Here is a 15,721-nt window from a genome sequence, read left to right as displayed (position 1 = left end):
AAAAGGGAGGAGGAGGAGGAGGGGGAACCGGCTCTCCCATTGCCCTCTGGGAGTCGTAGTGCCTGCTCTACATTCCTCCCCCCTACAGAACGACCGTCGAAAGGAACTGAATAAAACCGAAGACTGTGTTTCCCAAAGGCCACTGCGGCGAGGATTCTGAGCTACGGGTCGCGAGAAGGGGCAAAACGCGCTCACCTGGTGCTGTCCGACTCCCTCTGGCTGCGCGTACCGGTGTTCAGGTGGACGGGCTGATGCGGGAGGGAGGAGGAAGAGGATGGAGGAGAAGGCCCTGCGCAGCGTGAGCAGCTCCAGCACCTCCAAGCCCTACTTGGAGAAGCTCACCCTGGGCGTCACCCGCATCCTAGGTAAAGTGGAGGTGCAGGTGGCATCACTGGTTGGCATGGAAACGGCCAAGGGATGGAGCCACGGAGAGCCTTCCTTCCCTCTCCTGTTCATTGCATGGCGCTTCCTCCCCCCCATCACAACAGCCCTGTGAGGTGGGCCACGCTGAGAGGCAGGGACTGCCACCCCACCGCCCTGTTCTTTTCCTATATTTTCCCTCACAACAGCCCTGACTGACTGACTGACTGCCTCGCCCAAGGTCTCATCCTGTGAAATTCTTGGCGAAGTGGGGTTTTGTTTGTTTGTCGGGGCCGAAGACATATAGGGAGTGGGGAATGGGACAAACCATCCTCCAGGAATGGCCTTACTGCAGCTAGCGAACCAGGTAAAGCTGGTAAAAGGCATACCGTAGCTAGCTCAGTGACACTTTCCATTAGCTCTTGCTAATGTTGGATGAATGTTTAGTTTAGTGTGATGCAAATGAGCCACCGTTTATCTCAGGCACCCACATTCATCCCCCAACTTCCCCAACCTCCTTTCCCCTCAAGACAGGGAGCCCAGGGGCGGGGGTGAACTAAATGACCTAACAGGATTTCTCCCATCTTTTACCTTAGATGCTTCAAAGGGCTCCCTAAAGCTGGGGCCCCCTATCTGTCCTCTTCAATTTTCCGCACAGAAACTTAAGATCTGCCTGCTTGATAGCTTCCCAACACCGTGTGCTGTACAGCGACTTTCTTCCTCTAATTCCATCTTCCCCCAGACCGGTGACCTCTGGGAGTTTTGGAGCTGATGGAAGCTGTAATGCAGTGGTGCCATGGACCGGCTGCATGCAGAAAAGTGGTGGGAGGGGAACCCCCAGGGGAAGAAGGCTCTTGGAATCAAAGAATGAAAGAAAACCCCTCAACGACTAGGACCCAAATTATCTCAGGGGCAGCCTGCTTCCTTATGCTTCACCTCAATCACTGAGAATCTCTGGTGGTTCCCAGCACGCCTGAATTTCATCTAGTCTTCACTACCCTTTAGTGTGACAAGCCAAGCCCTGTGGAACTCCCTGCTACTAGAAATTTGTCAGGGACCAGCTCTCCTTTCCTTCAGATATCATTTGAAAGCTTTGTTTGTTGGTTTAAACAGGCATCATGATTTTAACCAATGAGTATTGACTGATATTCATTGACTTTTTCATGGATCTTTTGTTGATTCTCCCACTCGCTATACAGTGTTTCTGCAAAAGGGCAGATTATAAAATTTGAAAGTAAATCAATCAACATGTGGCCTTCAGCTATTGCTGGACAACAACTCTCATCTCCCCTCCCTGTTGGCCAAGCTTGTTGGGAACTGGAAGTCCAGCAGCAACATCTGGAGGACTCCATGCTGACTCCCCCCCCCACTATTCCTCCTCCCTCCCAATCCCTTTTCCTTTCATGTTGTGACTCTTTAAAGTTGCAAGCCTAGAGGCAGAGGGACTGTCTGGTTTATATTCATCTGCAAGCTGCTTTGGGGAAATATTTCTGGTTGAAGAGCAGGCCACGTATTGTTTACACTGATTACTCTTTTTGCAGAAGCTTCTCCAGGAGTTACTGAGGTGACATTTGTGGAGAAGGTGCCAGTCGAGCGCCATGCCATTATATTATGGGAACAGGTAAGGCTGGCTATTATTTAAGCATATTGCCTCTCCTCCCCCACCGTGCTCAAGTCAGCTTTTACAGTATTATTAGTTTGGATTTTCCATAGAGGTGATAAGAACAGAGCACCTGGAGGTGAGGTCGTTTTTTAAAAAAAGGACTGCATGCAAAGAGCAGGTTCAACTTGCTGGATGTGAAACTATTGGAAGTAAAGGAGTTTGCAGTTTGCCCCTTGGGCACTAGCCGTCTTTCCAGGATTTGCCGTCTCACCCTCGCCAACCTGGTGCCCTCCAGCTCTTGTGGGAAAAGTGGGCAGAGCAATGAATGCAATCTTTACCTTTGTGAAGTAGCCTACTTTCTACACACTTTCACACACCCTTCTCTGTCCTTCATCCTGGCAAGCGAGAAGTCTAATAAGCTCCGGGACATATTCAAGCCAGGCAAAAACACTTGAGGAGGGTGTGAAGCTAGATAGAGCAAATAAGGTTTTGGGAGTGTCTTAAGGGCCAGGCAGCGAGACCAACTTGGCTGCTCTTCTGGCACTGATTTCAAGTTGTTCATTCTAAGGCAATGCTTCTCAAACTTTTTTTCCCTGGGCCACACTTTCGGAATAAAAACAACACTTAATTCTTTTAGTGATAAGAAATACATTGGAAAACAAACAGAAACAACAACTAGCAGTGCTTGATTTACAATGCAGAAAACAACTACTTTAGAGTATGATCATGGGGAGTCCAAAAAACTTAAAACAATGCAACTACATAAGAGCACAAATCATTTCCAAAATGTAATTATAAACAAGCCTCTTAAGTACGTATACAAACTCAGTGAGAGGTGTGAGCTGGCTTTTGCCGGATAATATTACTGATATTAGGTCTAATTTGAGACAAAAAAACCCACATATGCCTATTGACACAAAGGAAGCTTTCTCTTTTCTGATGTTTGAGATTTGTTACAGTTCAAAATCCCTCTTCGCGACAACAGGTCATGGAGAATTATAGAATAATAGTCAATGCTCCTGAAAAGAGGCATGGATACTGTTCTTTTTAAAAGTTTCTTTGATTCTCCCCGCCACACTTGCCATTCTCCCCTGCCACCCCCTTTGAGAACCACTCCTCTCAGGGGTGTTGGACCTGTCCCCACCAATTCTTCTCCCTCTGTTAAATTGGGCCTGTAATGAGGAACTGAAGAAATAGGGGAATCTCATCTGCTGTTGGGTCCTGCTTTGAACAGCACCCGTCTTGTGTGTAACACACCCTTCCTCTCGGTGCTGCCGCTCTGATAGCTGTTAGTTTGGGAGGCAGAGTTTTCAGGGCATGTAATCCAGGGCAGCAGAGAACCCGACATAGTGATGACATCAGGCAGCAGGCAGGCAGCTCAAGAAGAAAAGCGATGCAAACCTGGACGGAGCTGGCTGGGCGGGTGCAAAGTTATAGATGCAGCAGGGCAAGGGGTCAGTCTTGACATAGGCTGACAGGAATGTTGGGGGGGGGGAGGAGATGATGGGGCCCTCAGGCAACAGCTGGATACCGAAGGCTGTCTCTGTCCATCGGGGCCAAGCAAAGTATAGGAGAAAGACAAATGTTGGAAGCGGTATAAAGGACAAGAAGGCCAGCTGCACATCAAGGCTTGTTTGTTTATTAAATTTGTACACTGCCCTACACCCATAGGTCTCAGAGTCGATCATAACATAATACCACAGTATGAAAAGCACAAAATACAAGTTAAAAATAAAAACAAGATCAATAACTGTCACAGTGGCCTGAGTGGACTACTTCAGAGTAACGACGCTACGCAGCTCTGCATTTTATTCTTTTATTGGTGCTGCGTATTTACAGTGCTGAAGTCATTGCTATTTACACGGAGTGATGTGGTCAGTCGGTATCAGAACCTCCAAGTGACTTTTGGCGCGTCTTTCCCCAGCACAAAAGTCTTGGAAGCCCCATCCTCTTTCCCCTCCTCTTCCGGCGTAATTCTGGAGTTGGGGGGATGGGTCTCCCCCCCTTACTTCCCCCTTCCTGTCCCACCTGGGACCCTGGCTCCGCTACCTTGCCTGAGCCTCGGACCCGACTTCCTGCTTCCCCACTGGAATCGGAGCTCCCTCTGCTTTCCCCTGTGGTCGGTGATGGGCTTGAACTCAGGAGGGGAGGGACTTCGCGATATCCCCTGTCCCTCACATCCACCCCCCTCCCAAGCTCCCCTTCTCCCCTCCCCAGGTCCCCCCCAGGTGTCGGTGACGACTGGAAGCCTAAGAACTCAGTGCTTTCCGAGCCCGTTGGTGTGAACACCTCCGCCCAGTCCTGCGAGGCTCCCCCTTCCGCCTGGGAGGGCTGGAATCCCAAAAATTCCGTGGCGTCCGAGCTGGTGGGGGTAAAAATGTGCTGCCAATCTGCTTCTGCCTCTGACTGTGTGGATCTCGGTGACACCCATATCTCGTCTCCCGATTCCTCAAACTCCGCTTCCCAGCGCCATGGTGAGCTGCTCTCCCGTGCCTCCTCCTCCTCCCCCTCCCTTTCCATGTGCCAGGGCTTGGGTCTGTGGGGAAAGAGGGCGTGAAATTCTTCCACCAAGAATTCCTCCTGTATCTGAGTGGCTGGGACCCATTCATTCTGTGACGGTGGAGCATCCTCCCATGCCATGAGGTACTCCAGGCCCCCCACCCCTCTCCTTGAATCAAGGATGGCCGTGGCCTCATTGAGTTGCTCCCTGCCTCCCCTCTCCCCCCCTCCCTCGGGGGTTTGTTCGCTGTCTCGGAGCCTGCTGCTTTCCCTGTACGGCGACAGCAGCGATCTATGAAACACTGGATGCACCCTCATATCCTCTGGCAGTGCCAGCCTGTATGCCACCGGGTTGACCTGTTGCGTGACCGTGAAGGGGCCCAGCCGTCTGGGTGCCAGCTTTTTGCACCTCCCTCTGGTGGGAAGGCCCTCCGAGGACAACCAAACCTTGTCCCCCACCCTGATGACCTCCCCTTGTCGCCTGTGGCGATCCGCCCCCTTTTTGTACGCTTCCTTGGCCCTCTCTAAGTGTTCTCTGAGCTGCTGGTGCACCGTCTCCAGTTCCTCTGCCCAATCCTCAGCCTGTGGGCCCTCCTCCTCCTCCTCCCCCTCCCTCTCTGGGAAAGATCTGAGGTCGCGCCCGTAATTGGCCTTAAAGGGCGACACCCCTGTGGAGACGTGCACTGCATTGTTGTAGGCAAATTCTGCCAGTGGCAGGCGATCCACCCAGTCCGTTTGCCGCTGGCTGACGTAGCATCTCAGGTACTGCTGCAGAATGGCGTTGACCCTCTCCGCCTGTCCATTGGTCTGCGGGTGTCTAGCCGTCGACAAGCTGACCTCCACCTGCAGGAGGTTCATGAGCCGCCGCCAGAACCTGGAAACAAATTGGCGGCCACGATCCGAAATAACCCTTAAAGGTAATCCATGCAGTCTGAATACGTGATCAACAAACAGTTTGGCTGTCTCTTCTGCAGAGACCGCCCTGGCACACGGTATAAAGTGGCACATTTTGGACATGAGGTCCACCACCACCAACACTGCGGTCTTGCCCCTGGAAGAAGGCAGATCTGTGATGAAGTCCATGGACACCACTTCCCACGGCCTGTGTGGTGTGGCTAAGGGCTCCAGCAATCCTGCTGGCGCTGCTCTGACCACCTTTGCCCGCTGGCAGGTGTCACAGCCCCGTACATAGTCTCGAACATCTTCCCTCACCCCTGGCCACCAGAAGTGTCTCATGACTAGGTGAGCGGTTTTGTCCCTTCCAAAATGACCCGCCGTTGGGTTGTCGTGCATCTGCTTGAGGACCGTACGTCTAAGCTGGGTGGTGGGCAGGTACAGTGCACCCTTGTAGAAAAGCAGCCCCCTGCGTTCTGCAAAGTCCTTTGCCTGCTCCCTCCCCCCTCTCAGTTCTCTGAAGATGCGGTTGGCAAATTCATCCGCTGCCGTCAGTGCTGTGAGTTCTGCCTCGCTCACCACTGCTGCTCCGCAGGACCATGCTGACGGGGGGAAAATGTGCCTTGGTGCTGGTGGCGCCTCCTCCTCCATGTACTCTGGCTTGCGGGAGAGGGCATCCGCCCTGACATTCTGCTCCCCCGGGATGTAGTGTATGGAGAAGTTGAAGTTCGAGAAGAACTCTGCCCACCGTATCTGCCGCTGGTTGAGCACCCTGGCCGTTCTCCAGAACTCCAGGTTCTTGTGGTCTGTGCACACCTGGATGGGGTGCTTGGCGCCCACCAGGAAGTGTCTCCAATGCTTGAACGCCGCGTGGATCGCAAGAAGTTCTTTGTCAAATACCGTGTAGTTGCGCTCGGGCTGTGTCAACTTCCTGGAGAAGAAGGCACAGGGTCTCCACTCCCTGTTGGCGTCCAGTTGCAACAAAATGGCGCCCACAGCTTTATCAGAAGCATCTGTCTCAATGCGTAGGGGTGCGTCCTGGACCACGTGGAACAGGTTCTGGTCCGAGGCGAACACCCTTTTGAGGCTTTCGAACGCTGCTTGCGCCTCTGGTGTCCACCTGAACTTCTGCTTGCCTCTCAGGCAGTCAGTGATGGGAGCCGTAACGCGAGAGAAGTTCTTGATGAACTTCCTGTAGAAGTTGGCGAAGCCTAGTAGGCGTTGGGCATCTTTGCGCGTCCTGGGGCTGTGCCAGTCCAGGATGGCCTGCACCTTGTCCTTGTCCATCGCCAGCCCCTTGTCTGACAGCTTGTAGCCCAGGAAGTCCACCTCCTTGGTGTGAAACTTGCACTTCTCCAGCTTCACATACAGGTGGTTCTCCTTCAGGCGCTGCAACACCTCCCTGACATCCTTCACATGCTGCACTGGGTCATTGGAATAGATAAGGATGTCATCTAGGAAGACCAAGCAGTTCTTGAAGAGTAGGGACCCCAGGACGTGGTGCATGAAGGCCTGGAAGCATGCTGAGCCCCCTTGCAACCCGAAGGGCATCACCAGATATTCAAAAGAGCCCAGAGGCGTGAACATCGTGGTCTTCCACTCATCGCCTTCCCGGATCCTGATCAAGTTGTACGCCCCCCTCAGGTCGAGCTTGGTGAAGATCTTGCCCCTGCGTGCTGCTGTCAGCAGATCATCCACACTGGGCATAGGGAAAGCCACCGGTTCCGTCATGCTGTTCAGCCGTCTGAAATCCACCACCAGGCGGCGCTGTTGTGTGTCTTTCTTGTCCACCCAGAAGACCGGGCTGCCCCCTGCTGCCTTGCTTTCTCTGATGAACCCCCGCTTGAGGTTCTTGTCGATGAAAGCGCGCAGATCCTCCAGTTCCTGGTCTGACATGGCGTACAGCTTGGCTGGGGGTATAGTTGCCCCGGGCACCAGGTTGATTTGGCAGTCAAAAGGCCTGTGTGGGGGTAGGTGGTCGGACTCCGCTTCGCTGAAGACCTCCTGCAGGTCCCAGTACGGCTTGGGTATCGCCTCACCCCCTTTGACGTGCATGGTGGCCACCGTGGCTATCGGAGGCCCCTCCCCTGGTTGGTGCTGCATGCAATGTTCCAGACAAAAGTCCGATCCAAACGTGATGCATCTCTGGTGCCAACTGATGGAGGGGTCGTGGCGCGCCAGCCAGCTCATGCCCAAGACGATGGGGGGGTCTGAGATGGTGGTGACGTTGAATGCCAGTGTCTCTGAGTGCCTTCCCACCGTCATTCTCATGGGGGGGGTTTGATGAGTGATGGCCCCTCCCAGCAGCTCTCTGCCGTCAATGGTTGCCACGTGCAGAGGAAAATCCAGCTGCAGAAGCTGGATCTGGTGCTCTTCTGCAAAGTTCCTCGAGAAGAAGTTGGCTGACGCCCCACTGTCAATTAAGGCGAGGACCGTCAGTGGATAGCCATTTGGGAGCGTTAGCGTGACTTCTAGAACCACTCCTGCTCTGGGAGGGGTGGGCTGGCTCTGCTCCTCTCTGTGCGGGTGGGTGGGCTGGGGCTGTTGTCTGCTGACTGTGCCTGGCTGCTGCCCCTTGTCTCCTGCAGCCAGGCTTTCCCGTTTCCCTGCTGTGGGGCTGCGTCAGTGAGGGAGGGCACCACCGTTCCCGCCTTTCCTTGCCACTCCCTGCGATGTGGGCAGTCTCTGACGAGATGCTGGGGGGAGTTGCAGAGAAAGCAATTCCCGCCCTTTCCCTCCTTGCGTCTTGGCGCCGCTGGGGTTTGAAAAGCCCGCGCGCGCGCGCGCGCTATCAATCTGCATGGGTTCCTGGTCCTGGCTGGCCCCAGGCGTGGCTTGCAAGGGTTGTTGGGGGGGGTGGCTTTTCCTGCGACCGTGGGAACCAAGCCCTCTTTGCGCGCGTTGCTTGCTTGTCGCTCCACCGGGATTCCTGTCTCACCCCCACTGCCAGAGCCGCTTTGCTCAGCTGATCCATAGTACTGGGCTTTGGACCTCTCGAGAGCTCATCTTTCACCTCCTCGTGCAAACCCAAGTAGAACGCCGCTTGCATAGGAGGCGACTCTAGTTGCCACCCCAGTCTGTGCACCAGCATGGTGAATTTCGCCCAATATGCGCGAACTGTCATATTTCCTTGGCGTAAATTATGAAGTTCCTCCTTGGTCTGGTCCATATGACTATCGGAGGAATACATCGTTTTCAAACCTTCTAGAAATTGTTTGACATTCTTCATGCAAGGATTCTTGGTTGCTATTAACGGTCTTAGCCACTCCCTGGCTGCCCCGGTAAGGTGCTCCACAATAAACGCTACCCTGTGCTCATCATCAGGGAACTCATTATGGTGCAGCTCAAGAGCATACACGATTTCAGTCTCAAAGCCATGATATTCCCTCGGGTCTCCATTGAACTTGCTTACTAGGGTCCCGGCTCTCCTTCCTGGCAGCACTTGGATTGGGGGGGTCCCTCCCGCCTTGGCTTTCTCTGCATCCAGCTTGCTTTGGAGGTCTACCGCCACCGCCCTTAATTGCTGCTCCCTTTCCTGCAGCGCTCTCACCTGTTCCGCCAGTTGTACCCGGTCGTCCTGCACCTTCTTGGTCTCTTCTTTAGCTGCCTGTAATTCCCCCTGAGCCTGCAGCGTCAGCTGCTGCAGTTCTTCCTGGGCTTGCTCCGCGATCTGCCGCCATCTCTCCGCCTCTGACACGCTCATCCCGGCAACTCCAAAGTAGCCCCAAAAATGACTTGGAGGTTGCTGTCACAGTGGCCTGAGTGGACTACTTCAGAGTAACGACGCTACGCAGCTCTGCATTTTATTCTTTTATTGGTGCTGCGTATTTACAGTGCTGAAGTCATTGCTATTTACACGGAGTGATGTGGTCAGTCGGTATCAGAACCTCCAAGTGACTTTTGGCGCGTCTTTCCCCAGCACAAAAGTCTTGGAAGCCCCATCCTCTTTCCCCTCCTCTTCCGGCGTAATTCTGGAGTTGGGGGGATGGGTCTCCCCCCCTTACTTCCCCCTTCCTGTCCCACCTGGGACCCTGGCTCCGCTACCTTGCCTGAGCCTCGGACCCGACTTCCTGCTTCCCCACTGGAATCGGAGCTCCCTCTGCTTTCCCCTGTGGTCGGTGATGGGCTTGAACTCAGGAGGGGAGGGACTTCGCGATATCCCCTGTCCCTCACAATAACAAACCAATAACCCCCCCCTCTTTTGCTGGCTACCGTAGCACACTCCACAAGGCAAGGATGCCCTCCAGATGTTGGGAAATGGTTGTAGCTTAATGGTAGAACATCTGCATTACACGCAGAAAGTCCCAGGTTCAATCTCCATCATTTGCAGGTGGTGCTGGGAGAGCTTCCCTACCTGAAGCCCTGGAGAGCATCTGAACCCTGGAGACAATACTGAATTGGGTGGCCCAACAGTCTGGTTGAGGATAAGGCAGCTTCCCATGTCCCAGTGTTGCAGTACTCCAACTCCCATCACCCCTGATCCTTGCCCATGCTGCCTGGTGCCCATATCTAGATGGGGCCACACTGGCAATTCCTGCCACAGAGGCAGTGGCTGCTGCTTGATTCTCTTTTTCTCCTGCCCTCGCCTCTCCTTGCAGAAGAATGCCTGCGTCTTGCCCGAGGATTTAAAGAATTTCTACCTGATGACGGATGGCTTCCACATGACTTGGAGTGTAAAGTTTGACGGTAAGAATAAGGCTTTCACAGCTTGGGACCAGTTTACTCACAAGGTTGCCTTCTTCATTCAGCCACGTTGATCTGCGGAACCGACACCATTACAAACACCCCATAATACTCATTCTGCATATGTAATAAATCAGTATTTTAGTGCAGCAGCGCCCACACTTTAGAACTCCCTGCTTATTGACAACAGGCAGGTGCCTTCGCTGTACTCTTTTCGGCAGTTGCTAAAAATATTATTGTTCAGGCAAGCCTATCAAGTCACAAAGAAGTATGGCATGTGTTTTAATCCAGTTTTAAGCTTATCATTGATTTTAATTAATGGAGAGGGCATTATTGTTTTGTTTTGTTTTTGTTCCTGTTTTTACTGGTTATTTTGTGTTTGTTCCTTGTGTTTTTGTGCTGTGAACGGCACAGCTCTTCAGATGAGGGGTAGTATATAAATAAATAACTTGATTGTTTTTAAATACGGTAGCTGTTTTTAACTTTTTGCTGATAATTTTATCAACTCTGAGGGTTTTTCTCACAGTCAAACAGTATATACATGCTATGAAACTCACATGAAATAAATGCATTCTTATCTGATCACAATTGCATCCACACACCCATTTCCTCCGCTTAAATTGTGTTCTGTCTTTATTTTGGGAAGAGGGGAGCTGTTCAGCAGCAGAAAGATTCTTATTTCAGCAGCAACACTCTGTGTTTGCCAATCTCATCTTTGCGGCCGTGATGGTTAGGCACTTGCTTTTTGCAAAAAGAAAGAAAGCTGAGATTCTTCTCCAGAGGGCATCATGTTCTGTGAGCCTTCTGTGCTTCTACAGAATTGTGGCATCCATGCCAGCAACCGACTAATGGCTGCCTTTCTTCCAGACAACCCGATGCCCCTTGGCTCCATGACCATCAACAGCATCTCCAAGTTAAACCGAGTCAGAGCGTCGCCCGTCTATGCCTTGCCCAATGCCCCCACACTGGCTGACTTGGAGGACACGGATGACGAAGAAGGTACTGCCCCACCTCACCCCTTTGTCCATGGGAGACCTCAGTGCTCCTCTCCGCCCCCATCTGCTACCCCACCAAAAGTTTCTGCCACCTTATGCACAAGCCCCACCGATGCCCAGCTTCCCAAGCCCTGCCTGGTTTGAGTTTCCCTTGCCCTGCACCCAACGAGAATGCCTGCCTGCCTCGCTCAGCCTTTTCTTTCCCCCCAAAGGTAACGGGGGTCAGCCGGAGAAACCTCACTTGGACTCGCGGAGCCTGGTGTTTGAGCTGGACCCGTGTGGAGGGAATGGGAAGGTCTGCCTCGTGTACAAGAACACCAAGCCAGGTGTGTTGTGTGATACCAGCAGCCCAACAGCTGCCTGCAGTTATGAACCACATCTGCAAACCCCAGTTAGCTTTTGCCTTTGTGGGAGATGTTTTGGACTACTGTTCCTAGCACCATGCAGTTGTGCTGGCTGAGACTGATGGGCTTTGTAGTCCAGAACATCTGGAGGGCACCAGGTTGACAAAGGCTGTTGTCTATGATGGCCTGTGATGAAGTCTTCCTGAAGCAAGCTATGCCTGGCTTTCATCTTTTCCCCATTATTACTGAATTTTTTATCCCTCTCTTCATCCACAGAGCTCAGGGCAGTTCCCCACATAAAATTACAGTATAAAAAAGCCAAAATGCATACTAAAAAAATAAGAAAAGGAAACATTTCCCCGACCTACCCCGCATATTTAGAAAGATATCAGATAGTTGAATAGGAATGTTTTCACTTGGTGCCTAAAGATAGGGAGCCGAGGTGCCAGGTGAACCTTCCTGGGGAGAACCTTCCACGAACAGGGAGCCACTGCAGAAAAGGCCCATTCTCGTGTGGCCTCTGCGGAATGCTTTATCGGAGTGGATGTAGCAACCGAGTAATTTCGTTGTTCCCGCAAGGGGACAATGACAATAAAGTTATCTTATCTTATCTCTTGTGGAAGAGGCAAACGAAGAAGGGCCTCAGAGGATGAATTTCCCTTGAAAATGCATTTATCATTTGTAGAAAGCACCGAAGCTCAGATCATCATCCCTAGACCTCAGAGTTCCTATTAACCCCACTTGAAAGGTAGGGCGGTCCGTTCTTCTCATCCTGCGGCACTAATAGTCTCTCTTCTCACTTCCAGTTGTCGCCCCGGATTCCGAGATCTGGTTTCTGGACCGAGCTCTCTACTGGCATTTCCTCACCAAAACCTTCACCGCTTACTACCGGCTCCTGATCACCCACCTGGGACTGCCACATTGGCAGTACGCCTTCACCAGCTATGGCATCAGCCCCCAGGCTAAGGTGAGAGAACGACAAACAGCCCGTCCCTTTACCTAGGGTCTGCCGCTCCTTCCCATTCTGCCCTCACAAAAGCCCTGCGATGGAGGTCAGGCTGAAATTGAGTGATTGGCCCAAGGTCACCCAGTGAGCTTCATGGCCCAAAGGGAATTTGAACCCCGGCCTCCCAGGCCCTAGACTGACATTATAATCCAGTGCGTCTCAAACTTGGGTCTCCAGCTGTTGTCTGGACCCAAGTTTGAGAAACACTGCTCTTTCCACTGTGCCACACCACCTCTACACTGACTGGCTGCTTATCTCCAAGGCTTCAGGTGGCATGGTGGGGGTCTCTCCCAGTCCTCCTTGGAGATACCAGTGGGGATTTGCATGCCACATTAATGCTCTCGCCTCTGAACGGGTCCTTCCATTCCCTAGCTCTGTTCTGCATCACTCCCACTTTCCCAGACACTGACTCTCCAGGATTTGGGGGGCAGACCCTACAACATTGGCCTTTGAGTCCCACTTCAACCCAAAGATGAGGTTGATTTGTTTCCCCCAGTTCCTCCCGATGGAAATCTTCACTCCTGCCTTGTTCCCTGGTGGGGAGACGCCATCTTGTGGTTCACCTCAGGTGCCAAAATGTCTTGGTCTGCCTCTGCTTGTGGATTAAGATAAGACCTTTGTCCTGGATGGACATTTCATTCCCTGGTGAGAGTTGGACAGGAAGTGGCTGTTCCTCTCCGCAGAGACTCCTCTCTATTAAGATGGTCCAGGCCCCAGAGACTTGTAGAATTAGAAGGGATTTTCTAGCTGGCATGTCTGATGCTCCTGAGGCCCTGGTCTTCTTGTGCAATGGTCAAGTGAGCCGGGACATCAACAGGACTGGTCCCAGGTGGCTTCCCTGACCCCGTGGAGCCCAATCAGCTGCCTGGTGGAAATCTTAGAGCAAGCTTGGCTGGGCACAGGTACAGGTGTAGATGCCTCTGAACACTGACTCTGTGAACACTGAATCTCTCAGCCCCTCCTGGAGATCCCAAGGATTGAACACTCCGACACCAAAGCATGACTCTTGCCTTAAATACACCATGCGACATGATTTTAGGATTTCCATGCTGTGGTGTGATCTCTCTCCTGCAGCTCTGTGCCAAGAATAATAGTATTTAGGGTAATAGTATTTTAGCAGATCATCCAGGGATTGAATTAGGGATCAGCTCCACCCCAAGCAGACCCCCTTCTGTCCCTGAGCCCACCGAGCTGGATCCCTGTCTGAGGCCTCCAGTCCCACGGCCGGCAGATAACAAGCCAGGCCTTGAGACACCCTCACCCTTCTATCGCTCACCTTCCTTCTCTGCTGTGTGCAGATTATTTTTTATTGCCAATTTTGATTGCATCGTTATCAGAGGGGCAATTTGCCTTGACAGGCAGGGCTCGGAGGCTAGAGTCCTCTTCTGCGTCAGGACGGCCTTTGAACCCGAGAGCCATGCCTCTTTGGGTTCCTCTGAGTTCCCTGGTTTACCTTAATTAACTTGTTTCTCTTTGCACCCGGCTCCTCTCCGCTGCCTCCACCACAAAGTGGGTGCCTTCTCTATCTTGAAATAATTTTCCTGCTCTAATATTAGGTTTGACATAGGTAACCACTCCCCTTTTCTTTTTCCGATCTAAAGAGACAAAATCCTCCCCCTCTTTTTTATTTATAAGAACTCTTTCATGTTTTTCTTTCTTTTCTTTTACCTGTCCTGCATCTCCTAATAAGACTCCCTCCACTTCCTCTGTGCCGTGCCAAACGTCATAGACTTCTATCCTGCTGCCTCTTACTTGCCTTTTCTCCTGACCAAAAGGTCCTAACCTCGGCCACCTTCCTTCAGAGGGGATTCACTCCACCCCCTTGATAATTTTGGTTGCCCTTCTCCAAACCTTTTCCAACATCCTTTTCAAGGCGAGGCGACCAGAACCGCACGCCTACCCTGCAGTGAGTGCCGTTTGCTGCTCCTCACTTTCCCTTCTCCTCTTCCAGCAATGGTTCAACATGTACAAGCCCATCACAGTCAACACGGAGCAGCTCTCTGAGGAGGCTGATTCCTTCATGAACAAGCTGGACCCAAACAAGGTCTTCCGCAGCAAAAGCAAAACTCCAGTGATGAAGAAGAAGCTGCCGTCCCAGGCGCCCTCCTCCCAGAAGGGCCAGGCGGGGACAGCCCCCAAGAATCCGCAGCAGGCCGGCAGCTCCTCAAGGAGACGGGAACCCCAGCCCTGACTGATCTTTGCCCTTTGACCCTGCACCGCCCCACCGTGGCTTGGGTCCACCCCCCCCAGAAAAGTCCTCCCAGTTTGTGACTGGTGGAGCATCGAATGGGACCAAGATGTATTTATCTAAAAGTATTTATTTAAAAGACTTTAGGCTCCGGTTGAATTTCATTTGTGCCAAACGCGACCAGTGGGCTCAGGTTTGACATGGGGGGGTCCTTCCTTGGAGTGAACGTTGCTAATAATAGTGCTAATAATTATTATTTTATTATTTATACCCAGCCCATCCGGCTGGGTTTCCCCAGCCACTCTGGAAGGCTTACAGCACATATAAAAATATAATGAAACATCAAACATTAAAAGCTTCCTGATGCAGGGCTGCCTTCGCATGTCTTCTAAAAGTTGTGTAGTTCTTTATCTCTTTGACATCTGCTAGGAGGGTGTTCGACAGGGAGGGTGCCACTACCGAGAAGGCCCTCTGCCTGGTTCCCTGTAACCTCACTTCTTGCAGTGAGGGAACCACCAGAAGACCTTCAGAGGAGGACTTCAGTGTCCGGGCTGAGTGATGGGGGTGGAGACGCTCCTTCAAGTATACTAAGCCTGTCTAGGGATCGTAATGCAATGGCTGGCAAAGGGGGATTCCTCCTGGGAATCCCCTTTCCTGTCTAGATTGAGCAGATAAAGTGCACAAAGGGAGGGGGGAAGCAACCCTCTCCTGGGAAGCATCCTTTAAGCAACCTTTCTATGGTACTGATTGGAGTTATAGTCCAAAACAGCTAGAAGTGCACCAGGCTAAGAGCCAATCACTTTTCAAGTCATAAACCAAATTGCACATGAATTGTGTCACAATCATCCTTGGCACAGTGTCAGATGAAATAAACGCAATCAGCAATTTGAGCAGTTGCGGATAAGAGAGATAAGGCGGTTTGATGTTTGCCGTTAGGACCATCAAGGGAAGGGGGCAGCCATTGTATGCAGGTAACCCTAGTTTGTTTGCGAACATCTCTAGTTAAAGGGAAAAGGGTCAGGGAAGGATCTCTGCCGGGGATCTAGTGGCCCTCTCACCAGTCAGGATTGTGGGCTACAGCTTCTGTAATCCCCTGACCTTTGGACATACAGACTTGCGCAGACGGCATCCAGCAACACCTGGGAGGGG

At 52.1% G+C, this 15,721-nt stretch overlaps 1 protein-coding gene across 1 annotated transcript; it reads left to right on the top strand.

Annotated features, from left to right (window-relative positions):
* The first annotated feature begins 1 nt into the window (after window position 1).
* Window positions 2-14,963, top strand: LOC118077732 (tubulin polyglutamylase complex subunit 2-like). The gene is made up of 7 exons (XM_088652813.1): window positions 2-365; window positions 1,902-1,981; window positions 9,955-10,042; window positions 10,907-11,038; window positions 11,247-11,360; window positions 12,185-12,345; window positions 14,336-14,963. The coding sequence occupies exons 1-7, from the start codon at window positions 275-277 to the stop codon at window positions 14,573-14,575; spliced, it is 906 nt and encodes a 301-aa protein (XP_088508939.1). The 5' UTR covers window positions 2-274; the 3' UTR covers window positions 14,576-14,963.
* The last annotated feature ends 758 nt before the right edge of the window (window positions 14,964-15,721 follow it).

This window comes from Zootoca vivipara, chromosome 10, assembly GCF_965207765.1.
Source record: "Zootoca vivipara chromosome 10, rZooViv2.hap1.1, whole genome shotgun sequence".
NCBI lineage: Eukaryota > Metazoa > Chordata > Lepidosauria > Squamata > Lacertidae > Zootoca > Zootoca vivipara.
This window is presented reverse-complemented; position numbering and strand designations above follow the sequence as displayed.